At 38.5% G+C, this 14546-nt stretch overlaps 1 protein-coding gene across 1 annotated transcript in view; it reads left to right on the top strand.

Moving 5' to 3' along the window:
- Positions 1-1490: 1490 nt before the first annotated feature.
- The window catches only part of LOC126871154 (uncharacterized), a 45825-nt gene continuing 32769 nt past the window's right edge, over positions 1491-14546 (top strand). The window contains exon 1 of the mRNA XM_050629630.1: positions 1491-1700. Coding sequence (XP_050485587.1) covers positions 1595-1700 — 106 coding nt within the window. The 5' untranslated portion in view covers positions 1491-1594. The remainder of the gene's footprint in view (positions 1701-14546) is intronic.

Raw genomic sequence — 14546 nt, 5'->3', positions numbered from 1 at the left:
TTTTGTTCCAAACAATCATAACAGTTATTCATAGATTTTTCACAATTGGCAGCAATAACGGATATTGAATGGTAAAAACGTGCTGGAGGTCAAAGGATTAATGAAACCACCACTTTGGATAAGTGGATTGAGACAGAATCAAGAATTCAGCATTCCTAGCTCTGTTTCCTGAACGAGACGGTAAAGATATCATTCGTAGTTAAAAAATTAGTCGACGATCGTTAGGTATTCGATCTTACGTTCCTACAAATTAAAATTACTATCCATTAAAGCGGATCGAAACATATTTTCAAAAAAAGTGGAAAGGAGAAATCGAAGACCGGCGAACCAGCCGCGAAGTGAATATTTTTACCCGACCCAAGAGTACCGGTAAATATGCGTACCACTTGAATAAATCTCGACAGCCGTCGCGTTATTCGACCGCTTTCGAAACGCTGGGTTAGATACGCTGACTTAACGCGTTCGCTAATCCGAGGATTTTTCACCGACCAATAAATAGTACCTGTCCATCGATATTTATAGGTGTATCGAGTAGGATTGGGGACAAACCTATTCCACCTGGTCCCTGGGTCTTGGTAACCAAGTTGAAGTTTCCACAATCCTGGACTGTGGTCTCATAGAAACTACAACGATGCTTGTAGATGATAGTTGCCAAGTAGAATCTCCGATAGATCGTTCCATATTGCACCAAAGTGATCTTCTGGGTATATCCAAGCTGTAAACTGCTATCGCGAAAACACGCAAATTACGATAAGGAACGGCAGAGTCGGGGACGTGTAACATGTGTCCGTGCGAGGAAGCTTCTAAAAGAACGCGAAACCTAGCTGGAGCGTAGACAAGCTGGCCGGCCCCTCCACGTGCGCCTACCACTATCAGAATCAGCCAGACAGGCCGATAGACGGTAGAAATGGGGGACGTAGAAGGGCACCCAAGAAAGCCAACGTTAGTTTGTCGCGATCTTGGTTTCGAAGTAAGGAAACCCCACCTAAAACCCCTTCACCTTCATCAAGTGGAGCTGGGAGTCTAACCGGGGGGAGAACTTGGACGTCACTTTTCCAGGTCTCTAAGCTCATTATTAGCGGCGCCTTCCAAACATCCGTAGGTATTACCACCTACCCGGGTATTGCTACTACCTACCACCTACTAACCGACACTTTCTGCCACCTCTCCGACCGATCCCTCACGTCTCGATCTGAAAAGGAGGTGAATGCGCGCGAGAGTGTATCATTGGACAAGGAATTGGGGCAGGAGCCAATAGTAAGGAGCGCGAGGTGGAGCGATAGGTTTTAAATAGATGTACAAAGAGTACACACTGGATTGCCACTAGTCGGATAAGATACCGATACACGCGTGTCTCCGCGGGATTTCGGGACTAAATACGTGGCCGCGCCGGGTCCCTCGACGTCGTCGTCGCCGTGGTGGTAGTTTCGCTTCCTTGGGGATATCGGGCGAACGGTGTGAAACCCGACGAGAGAGAAGTGACAGTTGAGATAGAGCGGCAAGCACAAAGAACGTCTCAGTCGGCGCTGAGCCATTGCCTCAGCAAGTCTCACCAGGAGATCTAGTTCGAGAAAGTTTTGACCGATTACCAACCATGAGATTCTCCAGTGGCTACGCGATATTCGTCCTCGTGACGATTTTTGCGTACACGCGGATCTCGTTCGCCATACGTGTCACACAAACCTCCGGTAGGAAGAACGGTGAGTCATTTTCTTGCTCTTCTACTCTCCTCTTCGTTCTTTTTGCGTCTTCTCAGAGCTTGCCTCTCTATCATTATCTACCTGCACCGTTGCTTCTTCCTTCTTCTTCTTCCTTTTTCGTCTTTCTTCTTCTTTTCCTTCTCCCTTCATCTTTCCTCTTCTTGCTCTTCTCACCAGTACACGTTTACATTTCCTTCCTCGGTTGCCTGCCCCGGTATCCTCGTCCTTCTCGATTCAAGGTCTTTGACCTTCCCTTGTTTCTTTCCTCACTCCGTTTTCTTCTTCTATAGCGATTCCTCTGCTAATATCCCCCTCCCCCGTTCGATCTTCGGCCTTCTTCCTGCTTTTTTTGCTTCTCCCGCTACACGCTGGGACCGTTTTCCTCTGCGCGTTCCCTGCGTTTCATTCAATCGAGTCCCGCCAGTACGTGAATTTTCGCGCGTCGATCTGACAGGCAGTCGCGAGTGAAGTGTACTCAAACTGTGCGACAAAATGTACATGGGAGAACAGTGCAGAATACTGTGATGTGTTACGAGATTGTACTTCGTTGAGGAAACGTGACATCGCTATGGTATACAACAACGAGATGCATCGAGACGATCATGTTTTCTTACGTACCTTACAGGTCTTTTCAATTTTTATCCAACTAATACCCTCATAAATGTCACAGTAAATGTCAGACGAGATTCTTATCTGTCGTGATTCTCAATCGACTTAGCAAACCGTGTTAGTAACTGGTGCTTTTTTTCTCGAATCAACGGAACGTTGTTGTTCGATTCGTGTATAATTGAATCAGAGGTATGATTGTTAATAGATTGATTTGGTTCTGTACAACATGCTTCTTCATCAGCTGAAAATTGAATAGAGTAAAAGGCTAATTTGAATCCCATTACATCGTCCATTAGATTTCTCTAAATTTCCTATTTTCTAACATTTCCGAAAATAGTGAGTGGTATACGCGCCTGTCACTAATGAACCCACATGTTTTAATGTTTTACATTAGCATATCAAATTTTCGATGTCTTGATACCGCGAGTGATAGTTCATGAGGAAAGCGACGAGCAAAAAGAGCGAGAAAGAAACCGATTACCAGTAGTCGATCGATTATAAAGTAGAAAAAACCAAGAGAGAGACAGAGAAATAGTGTGCGTGTTATGTGAAATTGCACCGTTACATCGCAAGCAAACTGCAACTACCACACAGTGTCTCGCAAAGGGGTCGTTCAAGGAATTAAGTTATTATGTCCATCTTGTATCCGATTGATACTGGATAAATACTATTACGGTAATTCTTGTTTTTTTTTTTCGCGGGGCTTGTTTTGTATCTTTGGCATTCATCAACATTTTCCGTAGTCTCCATCGTTATTCGTCGTCCGCCGACTGTGTAAACTTTCGATTACGAGTATAAATTCGATCTAGAGTATTCGACCGAGTTGAGTTCGTGCGCGCGCGAGCTCCAGTCAGCTGACGAACTTTTAATGAGGGGAACGGAGGCTCAAGACTAACCGACTCGCAAAACACGGCAAACGTTACACGATCGCCACCTATATGGAAGTAATTGCTATAATTATACCAAGCGCGACTAATCGCAATACATGTAGCAATTATTTCTCCAATTTCTGACGGTCATGCGATCTTCCGAACGACATCCAGCGCCAGTGATCTCCATTAGCGTCATCTAATTGAAAGTCAAAGTTGATAACTGCTTTTGTTGGATTTAAACAAAATATAACTACGTGATTATGAAATCGTGAAGTATAAATAGTGAAATATAATTAATCAGAGGTTAATTTGTACCTCGCTTTATGAAAAATTCATAGAACTCGACGATGCATCGATCATATCTCGTGCTCTGACAGAATGACAAGACGTTGAGAATTATTAACATAGTTAATGTTTTACTGTGTAAGCGTTTTTCTTAAATGGTGATTTTTAACGCTAGAATATCTTTGATTTTAATCGCAATAATGACGCCTGAACAATTGAATTGATGTTTCAATAAGGCGATTCTGTAATCAAATACACACGTGTATCGTTGAAATTTAAATGTCGTTATGCAATGCATGTAGATTGCAGGAAAATAGAGTTCGACGTAATTCGATTTTACGAATCTCTGCGAGATTTGTTTCATGAGTGGAGCGTGTTCGACATTTGCATACAACAACCAATTGTTTCGGGTGAATTAAACTTTCCAGCCTGAATTCATTAACCAGATTTTCTCCTGAAGTATGCGACCGCACCAAATTCAGAAATTATAGAACTATTACGAACATTACCACACGTACGATTGACCGTTCCTTATCCGACCTGTGAACATGAAGTCACGTTGTTCTCTAGCAATCTAGTGAGTGTAAGAATCTAACATTTTTTCATTTATCCAAAATTATCGATCAATTAACGCTAAAAATCTGTGTAGGTATTTACGTGATACGAATGATAATCGATGAAACGTAAGGAACTCGGTGTTCATTAGCAAATTAACGTTATCGTGTTTCCTCCAGCAGATCTAATGGTCCTACAAACTTTTTCTCCCATTTTCTTTTTCTCTATCGTAACCCATTCAGTCGTTAGCATTGCTATTATAGTTTTATTAGGAAGCAGATGGCACAGCGCCAGTGCATATAACAGTTTATCGCGAACTGGTTGAACATGTTGTTCACCTACATATAGCGACGTTCACTGATTCTTCGTACACGCGTACGCGCTATCGTGATCGTGATCGTTTTCCGCTGAAATTCTCGAAACGGACGTAAAAATTACTCTGTCAGGTACTCAAACCTTGCTCGTCATTGTCTCTTATTCAGGTCCACGAGGAACCAGCGTTTCTGTTTCTATCCTTTACTTCCTCTTTACCTCTCCCTCTTATTCCATTCTCCACTTCCACCCAGCCAGTCTCGCGTCCTTAACGGTTCAAACGGGAAAACGCACGGCGTGTTCCGTGAATGAAACACGTCGGTGGTCTTGACATATCTTAGGAGAATCTGATCAATCCTCGTTCCTTGAGAACCGGTCTAATGAATGAACTATGTTTAAATAAGACGTTTAATTTAGAAAATTGAATAGAATGGTTGTATAGATATCTGTTTGGAAGGCTTGAACAAGATTAAAAATTTGGAAAAATGGAAGTTAGGGTAATACAGGATCGTTTGAGTCTTCAGTATCTTTATACGATTTGGTAGATTAATTCTTCAATTCTTTTTGTTATAAATAGGTTGTAGATTTCTATGCATTTACGACGAATTTGAAGACGCAAAAATAACCAGAATGAACGGAATGTACAAAAGTATATACATTTTTATATTTTATATATTAGTTATAGAATTCATTAAGTGAAAGAAATCGTCGCTTTACTATCATTACTTTGCATAAATTTTTGCAGCCCAACTATTTAGATTAAATTAGGTCAATGATCAGTAGACTCCGGACGTTTATGTAAATTCATGTCTTTATGAACGTAAATGAAAGAAGATTCTAACTAGAAAGTTGTACACCTTATTAGGTGTTAGCCATTTTTACTTTACGTTCTTCGAATACATTTACATATGCCATATCTACACTCTGTACATTACTGTTTATTTCAATTTTCTATAAATGTTAAAATAGCCGTATTTTACTAATCAATATAAATTCCGATCAGTCAGCTAATATTGAATCACTTAGTCTTCGGAAAGAGAGATGCTGTTCAAATTCGTTGAATCATGTCTTACAACCTTCCATTCCACATAAAATTCTCGAAAGTTTGAAACGTCTGAGAAACGGTTAGTTAGGCAAATATGCAAATACAAAATTGAAGACTGAACGTGTCACGATATTTTGCTGGAAATAAAAAAAGAACATAAACAAAATGCCTCCCGGCGCAAAAAATCTGAGGTACAATCTGCATGTATGTGATATACACTTGTAACAATATCTATACTGTCCGACATATTGTTAACAGGATGTCATCAGATGTTATGAATATATCCAAATTGAAATCTCCTCCTCAATAAAAATTTCGATTTATTTTTATTAGTATACGCAAAAATTAAATTATCTTCAAAACCCACATAGAATAAATAGACATTTATTATAACTAGCAGATCTTTATACGTTTCTAGGAAGTTTAAAAATGTAAAATTGCACAAAATACATATAATATGAAAAAATATATGAAATATCCGTTTTCTATAATACTTGACAGATATTTTCATAAAAATGTATAATTTAATTATAACACTCAATATATATAAGCATAATATAATATTATAATATAATTATAACATTAATATGTGTGTATGTGTATTTTTCGCAAAAAGTTTAATGCAATCAAAACGATCAGAGAAACTCGAAGAAAGCGCGCGTTTCTTTGTCGGAAACGAAAAACGGGCGGATGGACAACAAAGAAAATACGAAAAGAAACGGATGTGATAGAAACAGCAGTTGGTCGATCGACTTTTGGCGTGTCTCCGATCGTTTCCTGCTGTTCGATGGGTTCTTGTTATGTAGGTTGAATTGTTCGTGTTCGTGGCGAACAATTTGTTGCACTGGCGTGTATGTCTCGGATCGCAATCACCGGTGAAACCAGCAACATCGAGCGCCGCGGGTACGTCACGCGTGCGTTCCGTGCGATCTTCTGTTAAGAAAATTGATTCTAATGGATTCGAAATTGCACCTGTTCTATCTCGTGCGCGGCAAGTTTCAAACGAGAGATTGATTTTACAGTTCTTTACCGCTCGTGAACGTTTGATCTGATTGATAGGATAATTGACGATTGACGATCGTTTGTTTTTCTCATCACTTGTCAGATCATTACACAGCTATGGAATACTTAGTAATGTTTCGAATGACGAGTTCGATTGAATTAATATTGTATAGACGTTTTTCAACTCGGTTGGTATAACCCCTAAGTGCAGAAGACTGTATCTTTGTCGTTAACACGGCTAATTTTATATATTTTCCCCTTCGAGACTGTCAGCTTTTAATAGTAATAATACGATAGTGGAGACTACAGTATATTCAAATTTGGAAAGAAATGGATTAAATGCAATTTTCAAGTTACCATATTTTCATTTCACTTGTATTTCACTACTATGTATATTTCAGTAGAATAGGTCTCGTTCTATACTTATAATGTGCCTCGATAGTATAGGTTCCAATGATAGGACATATTGTTCAGTTGGAGTCTAGTTTCGAACTAGACACATAAATCTATCGACGAATATATGTTACAGTCTTATTTATACGGGGCTACGCCGAATAACATGTAAAAGCGAGTACGTGATTCCTTGTGGGAAAATAAGGAAAGTATATGTAATATAATTTTTTCATTCCCCGCTTAGTTTTCGAGGAAATCGAGGGAATCGAGTATTTATCAAGTACATGATCAATTCCGGACTGAACAGAAGTAAATAACTGAAAGGTAGTTGCTCTACGTACGAAAATAAATCAAAATCGTAGAATCAAGTTTTTTCACAAGGTGGTTTGTTTCCGAGGAAAAAACGCAAGGTAAACATGTTTACTCTATTTTCCTGAAAACAAAGTCTTAAAGGGAAAAATTTTATTCTGCATTTCTTTCGCGTGTAGGATGATTTTCTGTCGATTATTCAGTCCTGTCCAGTCTAGAATTGGACATGTTCAAGTATACCTTAAAAAATGCTAACTCGATTTTCTCGAAAATTAACCCAGGAATGAAAAAATTGTATTCTGTATTTCATCCTTATTCTTTCACAAGGAATCACATCATGCCCGGTTTTATATGTTATTCGGCTGGACCCTGTATTTATTTGTTTAGGTTTTTTATAGTTCAAAATACTCAAACTTTGAAATGTCTAAAATTCTCTAGATGTAGTAATGAAATAAAAATGTAGACTTCTCTTATCCTTAGAGACGAGTGGTCCATAATTATGGTCAGTAGAAAGCCCGAATTTGCTCGCTGAGTTCATTCGGTACTCGACCCTTTGGTCCTCTCGTTTGCTAAACGACTGATCCCATTAATCGACCTATGAAACTTGATGATTCCTTTCGTCTACAAAAATTAGCTTTACATAATCACTGACGCCCACGATTTAGGCCTCTCTATAGAGGTCCTCGATTGCGTACGCAAGTTAATGTTTGACGTAAGAGGAAAACCAATCGACGAGGTGCAGTCCTAAAAATTATGAAATTTGGAAGAGCCAATAAACAAGTCGATCAAATCGGGACGATTCGAACCCCATTTCTTTCTGACAGCACCGTAAGCAGCGAGCGAATTCGGTTCGCTAACATTGTTAACGTTGAAAATGTAGGGAACCTGTCATGTTTGAGGAACGGCCGTTACTAACGCAACGATACAATGGGTCATTTATCGCGGAGCAATTCGCCTCACGAGCGCCGTACTTTGTTTTAACGATTCCCTTAGGGATCCATTCATTTCTCAATGCAGCCACGCGACGCGAGGAATTTCAATCGATTGAAACAATTACACTGAAATTATAATCGATCGAAACAAACCAAATTCGATTCAACCGACTTCGAACTAGAAGAATTTTTATGCAAGCCATCGTGGAACATTTTTCTTTCTGCTTTGTTTCTTTTTTTTTTCTTTTTCGCACCAACTCTCACTCGATTATTCGCGGTCCCGTTCATTTCGAGCAATAACAGTAAATTTATTAGCCCTCGGGGCGAATCTCTTCCTGACTATTGCTCAACTTGAATCGCGCTTACACGTAGTCTTTCATAGTTTACCGCAAAATCACCGGAGGCAAGTCGGACGAGCCACTCATACAACGTTCACGAGGCCATAAAATCCTCGATCAAAATCACGGAGGCTTGCGCCTCTCTTTGATTCGTTCTATTAATTACACATCATTCGTACCAGTTCGTTTTTAGATTTCGTGATCGTGAAAGCGAACGAAGAAACGAAAAGGCTTTATCGACGAGGAATTGGTTTCATTGAGAGAAGAAAGGGATCGCCCCGGGAATATGAGTAACGGTTTTTGGGAGAAAGTTCCACCAACGATCACTCTTTTATGTTGATCTCAAATTTCTTACACAACGAAGCGTCACAGAGATCGAGGTTCCGCGCGAGTGGTTGATTTCACCCTATCTGCAAAATATACCGTGGTTAAGACTATCGATGACTTCCATACACCGCGTCTATAATCTCTGGTCAGTGATTCGATATGAACACCACACAAAGCTGTCAATATTTTTTTAAATAAAACTGAGACTCGTGCGATTTCTAAACGAAGTTCATTAATTTTGTACTTCAATGGCATTTAAATCGAATGAATTACCTGGCCAGGGGAATACGACTTTTTTTTAAATATGATGTAATTATAAATTAGATAAATTATCTAAATTAAACAATTCGTATATATATACAACCGTCTATGTATTTAATAATAATTCTAATCACCAGGAATAATTCATTTTTTATAACTATTATACGTGCATAGGACATATTATAGAGAAATGCGGTACCTATACGTTGTCCTAAACGTAATTTAGAATTCGTAAGTTTAATTGGTTGCGCTAATGAATACCAATCGTTCGCGCAAGCAACCATCGATCTTTTGCTCTGGACGAGAACTTTCGATTACAGTTAATTGCGACTTTTCTTGGTAATCCTACCAACTTTTTCAACATTTTTCAGTAATTTCACTGGTATTTCCTTAATTGTCGCAAGTTAATTGCTTTAGATGTAACGTATCTCGTAAATAAAGCTGTCATACGATGTAAAAATTGATTTCCAATTCACGAGAAATTCTTGTCTCTAAATTAGACTAGTGGGAATAAATTTGTGGTATTTTGCTTGATACACAGCGGGAACGATTGACAAATATCCGATGATTAACAGTGCGTAAAAATTATTTGCCAGGCACTTTCTTGTCGTTAGAAACCATCGGTGAAATCTTCGATCACGGTGACCCCACGCTCTTTTGCCTCTATCTGTACCGAGTTTCCATCGTATGACAAACAATTTACGATAAAAGGTGGTTTTACTTCTGACATTCTTCTTTTTAGTGGTTTATAATGGAATTTTTGCGTGTCACCCATTTCAGGGCATTATTTGCCAGCGATTGAAATAGGAGTGAAAAATGATAGGAACGCGTCTTTACCCTGTCTTAAGTATGGTTTAATTTCAGGAAAAGCAGTCCCTAAGAAAAGTGAGTAGTACACATAGCGAAACGATGTTTCTTATAAATGTGTCAGGAATTTCAAAGCTTTTTCAGGTTCAGATCAATTTATGAAAGGACACTAGAGAATTTTTTCCAATTTGCCAAATTCTTAAAATTTTCGTAGCAAATTCACAAATATTTGGGCATGTAACTAATTAGGATAGAAGTCCATTTATCGAAGCGAAATTTTAGTTAATGTCCGATTAACTGACTTTGTCGAATAAATTTACTGATCTCCTTTTACTTGATACGAAAAATCACAAGTAATAAAATGAAATCCAATAGATTAATTCGTAATTGAATGTAGAATAATCAGATACTTTTGGAAATGAAGAATCAAGCTTCGACTGTAATCCCTTTTATCATACTATATTTATTGTTTCAATTTACACAATCAAGAAAAAAGAAAGAAAGCATTCAATGAAAAAATACAAATTTACATAATCATTATTCCAACATAAGGGTAACAATATAAATTTCTTGAATAATTATTTCAACAAGAAATCACGCAGATAACGGTAAGAATGGTTAATCTCGTATTACATAAACTCCACTTAAATGAACCGTTTGCCCTTCATGACGTTGAAATAAATGTAATTCTACCGTACAATCATCCCCTATAATAGGACCCCATATAACATCACGAATGTTTTCACGCCCATTATAACACACGTCTATATTTCAAGCCTGTAATTACCGGTTTCCACAAAACGCACGAGATCCAGATCAAGGTCCCAGATCAATCCAGTAATCGCGTCGATTATCGGTTCCCCTTAACACGGTCAAAGATATAAAAACCGCGAAACGGTTACGTTAATTGTGCTCATGCTACGTGTTACTCGTCTAGTTGTCCCATTCCTAACCGGTATCGAATTCCGTTTCAGTGAGGTGTAAAAGGTAGGAAAGACCTGAGAAAGAAAAGTACTTCCCGTCTGGATCGATGCAATAAATACAGGTAATAAAGGCACGTTGGATATGTCCACATATCCGGCCTAACGAGTGTTTTGCCACCGAACCTAAGGGCTGTTAGCGACGACTTTAACTAGAGCGTCAAAGTCTGCATTTAGGAATTCGCCAATCATCAATCATTCCCCATTCGTCACGGAGCCGCGTAACTTTCCTTCAAAGCTGTTTTCTGGCCTCTACCGTTTCGACATACATCCGTGAAAGTGTTTTCACGAAAAACATCAGACGTTCTTCACTTCAATTAGACCGTCGATTAAAATTGTCCGATTCGTCGAATCGAAGTTTAATAAAAAAAAAATTTTCATTCGATCCGTATGAAAAAGCACGCGAGAAGGAAGGAAACTGATCGCGCGAAGCAAGATCGAAGTTTCACTACTTTTTTAGTTTTAAACTACTACCGATTATTTTGATTAACGTAAGAAACTGATAAGCTGAGATTGGCCTCAGGTAGAAAGAAGAAATAGAAGTTTCTTTGGAATAGTGAGGCAGGTTGAAGAAGTGCAGGTGACTATCCTTATATATAACAACACCGTGAGAAAACAACTTTGATTATTCTTCCTGTTCTAGCTGATATGCAAAACAGGTAGATCAAGAACATTAATGACGTCAAAATAGAACGCTGAAAGAAAATGAATGCAATTTGCATTGCAGGTTAGATACTATAGTGTCGGATTTGAATTATGATCGAGAACTGGACTGGTGGGATGTCTGTAAAACTCTCCGGTCTACAATTACACAGTTATCATTCTGATCAAAAATCTGTACAAGTTAATTGCAGTCTTTCCACGATCGTTGATAACTTCTCTAATCTCTCTAATCTTTCGAATCTTCATTCTATTTTTATAAATATCAGTGATAGGGTTACCATATCCACGATCGCGTCTGTCTTCTTATGGGAAAGTCCACTTATTTTACACAGATTTGGTTTTATTATTGGTCAATGGTTACGAATATGGTTGTCAGGTTACGATCGAATGTACGAAGCATCATGTACTGCTGCACGTCTCTGTTACCGATTTCTCTATAGGCTCTACAATATATAGACTCTACATTACGCTACCTGCTGTCAGAAGATCGCCTTGTACCCGAGTTCATTCGTGCCAAAAGCGAAAGGTTCGACCGTAATAGAAGCAAACGCCAAGTCTCATATAAGCTGGCAAAGGAATAACTCTCCATTGATTTCAACGTGGGAAAAGGTTACGACGTTTGATCGAACCGTCGCGTCGCCATGACTAATTTAGTGTCGTGTCGCAGCGTTCAAAGAGCGCTGCCTTGAATCGGTCCGTACTGTTTCTCTGACATCTCGTCTTTTCTACAGAACGTCATATTTAGCGCTACTTTATCGATAGCGTTCGTCTTTTATGGAATCAGCTAATGAGTCGTTGAAAGTGTTAAATGGCAATAATCTTCCCGATTGAAATGAGAATAGTTTCATCGTGGCGAAAATGGGAAGCAACTTGTGGAAGTTTGGTCTTGGTGAGTAGTTATAAATATTGATGGACGAATCGTTTAAAAAGGAGGATCGTAAATGTAAGTGACGCGGAGGATAAGAATTACGAGACTTTATTGTATTACAAAGTTCAGGCGAATTAGGTTTCTTCATGTTTCATTGATGAGAAATGCAGATTATCCTACCTGCTTCATTACGTTCGTACATGAGCGCATATAGTTGCAGAAGATTCGGAACAATAACTGTATAAATAGATCCGTGTGAAAGTACATATCGTAAGAACATTAAAAGGCAGAACCTACGAAACTGACTATGAACGACGATCTTCTAAAAGGTGTGATTATGATACTCATCTCAGCAAAATACCAAAAAGGAAAGATTTATCTCTGAGGTCACCTATATAAAAACACTAATTCACGATGAATTATAATTACATATTCGTATTTACAATTCATTATTCATATTTACCTGACAATCCTAAAAAAAGATGTTATAAAGATGCAGTTCTCAGGAAAATACCAACGAAGAAAAAGTTAGAGTTACCGATGATTTCCTCTATACGTTGAGGCAACGATCTAAGAATTCGAATGTTCCGATCCCAGATTGTGAATCATGTTTCATTAGCCAGAGGCGTTAACAGCCACGTTCTACTCATCTACACATGTAACTTAAGATTTTCTAAAACGCGGCGATTCGTTTCCCGCTTGCTAATTAACAGTTAACCAGACCGACGGCAAAACTCTGGGAATACTATGATCCACGTTGCCACAAGAGTGGATACTTACCTCACTTCCTGCATTTAATGGGATACCAGTTGGCAGTTGCCCCACTCGAGCCACAATATAAAATAACCATGCGATTCATGCATGTTCATAGAGAGAAGGAGTTGTGGTACAGTGGGTCACGCGTCGCGACATGCCTTTATTTTTGCTAACCAAGCCAGCCTACATCCTAACATGGGCCTCGTTGCGTCACTTTACTACGGCTCCACGCGATCGCGATGAAATAGTAGAATCGTTTTATTGTGAACGGGCAGCCTACCACGAGGCAGATTTGATTTAATCGTCGTGACGTGATTCCCGTCTTTACCATTGCAGACTTCTTTCTGCGAAAGGATCAGTTGTTACGTCACGAGAATTATAAATTCAAATAATTATTGATGTACTGAAGATCTTCACACAGCATTTACGGGAAATTTGACAATGCAAGAATTACGCTAAATATGGAAAAATGTATATAAAGTATCCAAAGTGTAGCATTCGTTATGATATAAGTTCTATCTTTTTTATAATACTTCTAAAACTGTCAAGTTGCATTAACATCTGCAGTGTAATTATTTCTACTAAAAGCACCGAATCTAACAAAATGCTGAATTTTTGCTTTTGGTATTGTAGAGTCTGCAGCAAGAAAGAAATAGCTGCTTCATTTCAATCGTTTTTATTGAGATAGAAAAAAGGTGTAAATTTCATATTAGAAAATGTAGAAGTTTAGTGCTATGAATATTACTACACTATAAGTCTTTAGCACGTCTGAGAAAGTGATTTGATTTCGATTGATTCTGAGTTCGTTTATTCAAATTAATGAAAATTCGACTTGCCTCCTTACTGCAGCAACTCTTTCAACCGCAAAAAATATTTGTACTATATTAGTAAAGTTAATGTTGATTTTTACATGAAACATGATTACGCATACTTTTACCACAAGTACTTCAAAATTCAATGTAAAAACATTTCCCAATTGAAATCAGCAATTTTTTTGTCATTCTTACACGCCATATTTAAACATAAGATATGATACACGTTAATACTTTTATTATTAAATCGGTTAGTTTGTTTTGCCTAGCACGCTAGAAATTCCACGCATCGGTAAACCGAGAAAGTAACATGACCCATGGATCGTTTAACAAAATTTATCAAGCCGTCTGCGAACGTGAGAAAGACGGTTTCTTCCGGAACGAAAAAGAAAAACGTGTAAGAATTAAAACACTCGAAGGGAAAAGCGTTTCCTTTGTTGGCCGAATCCGCTTGGCGAAAATATTACGCCATTTCGCGGCCGTTTCACGCGACAACATTAGATAACGCGCTCTGTTGACAAAAAGGCTGACAGTTTTGACTAATTACCGGCTAACAAAGGCAACCGAGCTGGACAAAAGTACGGGATGCGTAACATTTCGTGTTTCTCGGTTCCATGACGACTATCTTCTTGCCACGGTTGTGTGCGTTTTTTTCTACATAAAATGCATGCTTGCTGTAATATCGTGTAGTCAATCAGCCGTTTATTCGACACGCTTGGA

This window comes from Bombus huntii, chromosome 11, assembly GCF_024542735.1.
Source record: "Bombus huntii isolate Logan2020A chromosome 11, iyBomHunt1.1, whole genome shotgun sequence".
In the NCBI taxonomy this organism is placed as follows: Eukaryota; Metazoa; Arthropoda; class Insecta; order Hymenoptera; family Apidae; genus Bombus; species Bombus huntii.
Note: the sequence above shows the minus strand (reverse complement) of the source record. Positions and strands in the feature narration are given on the sequence as shown.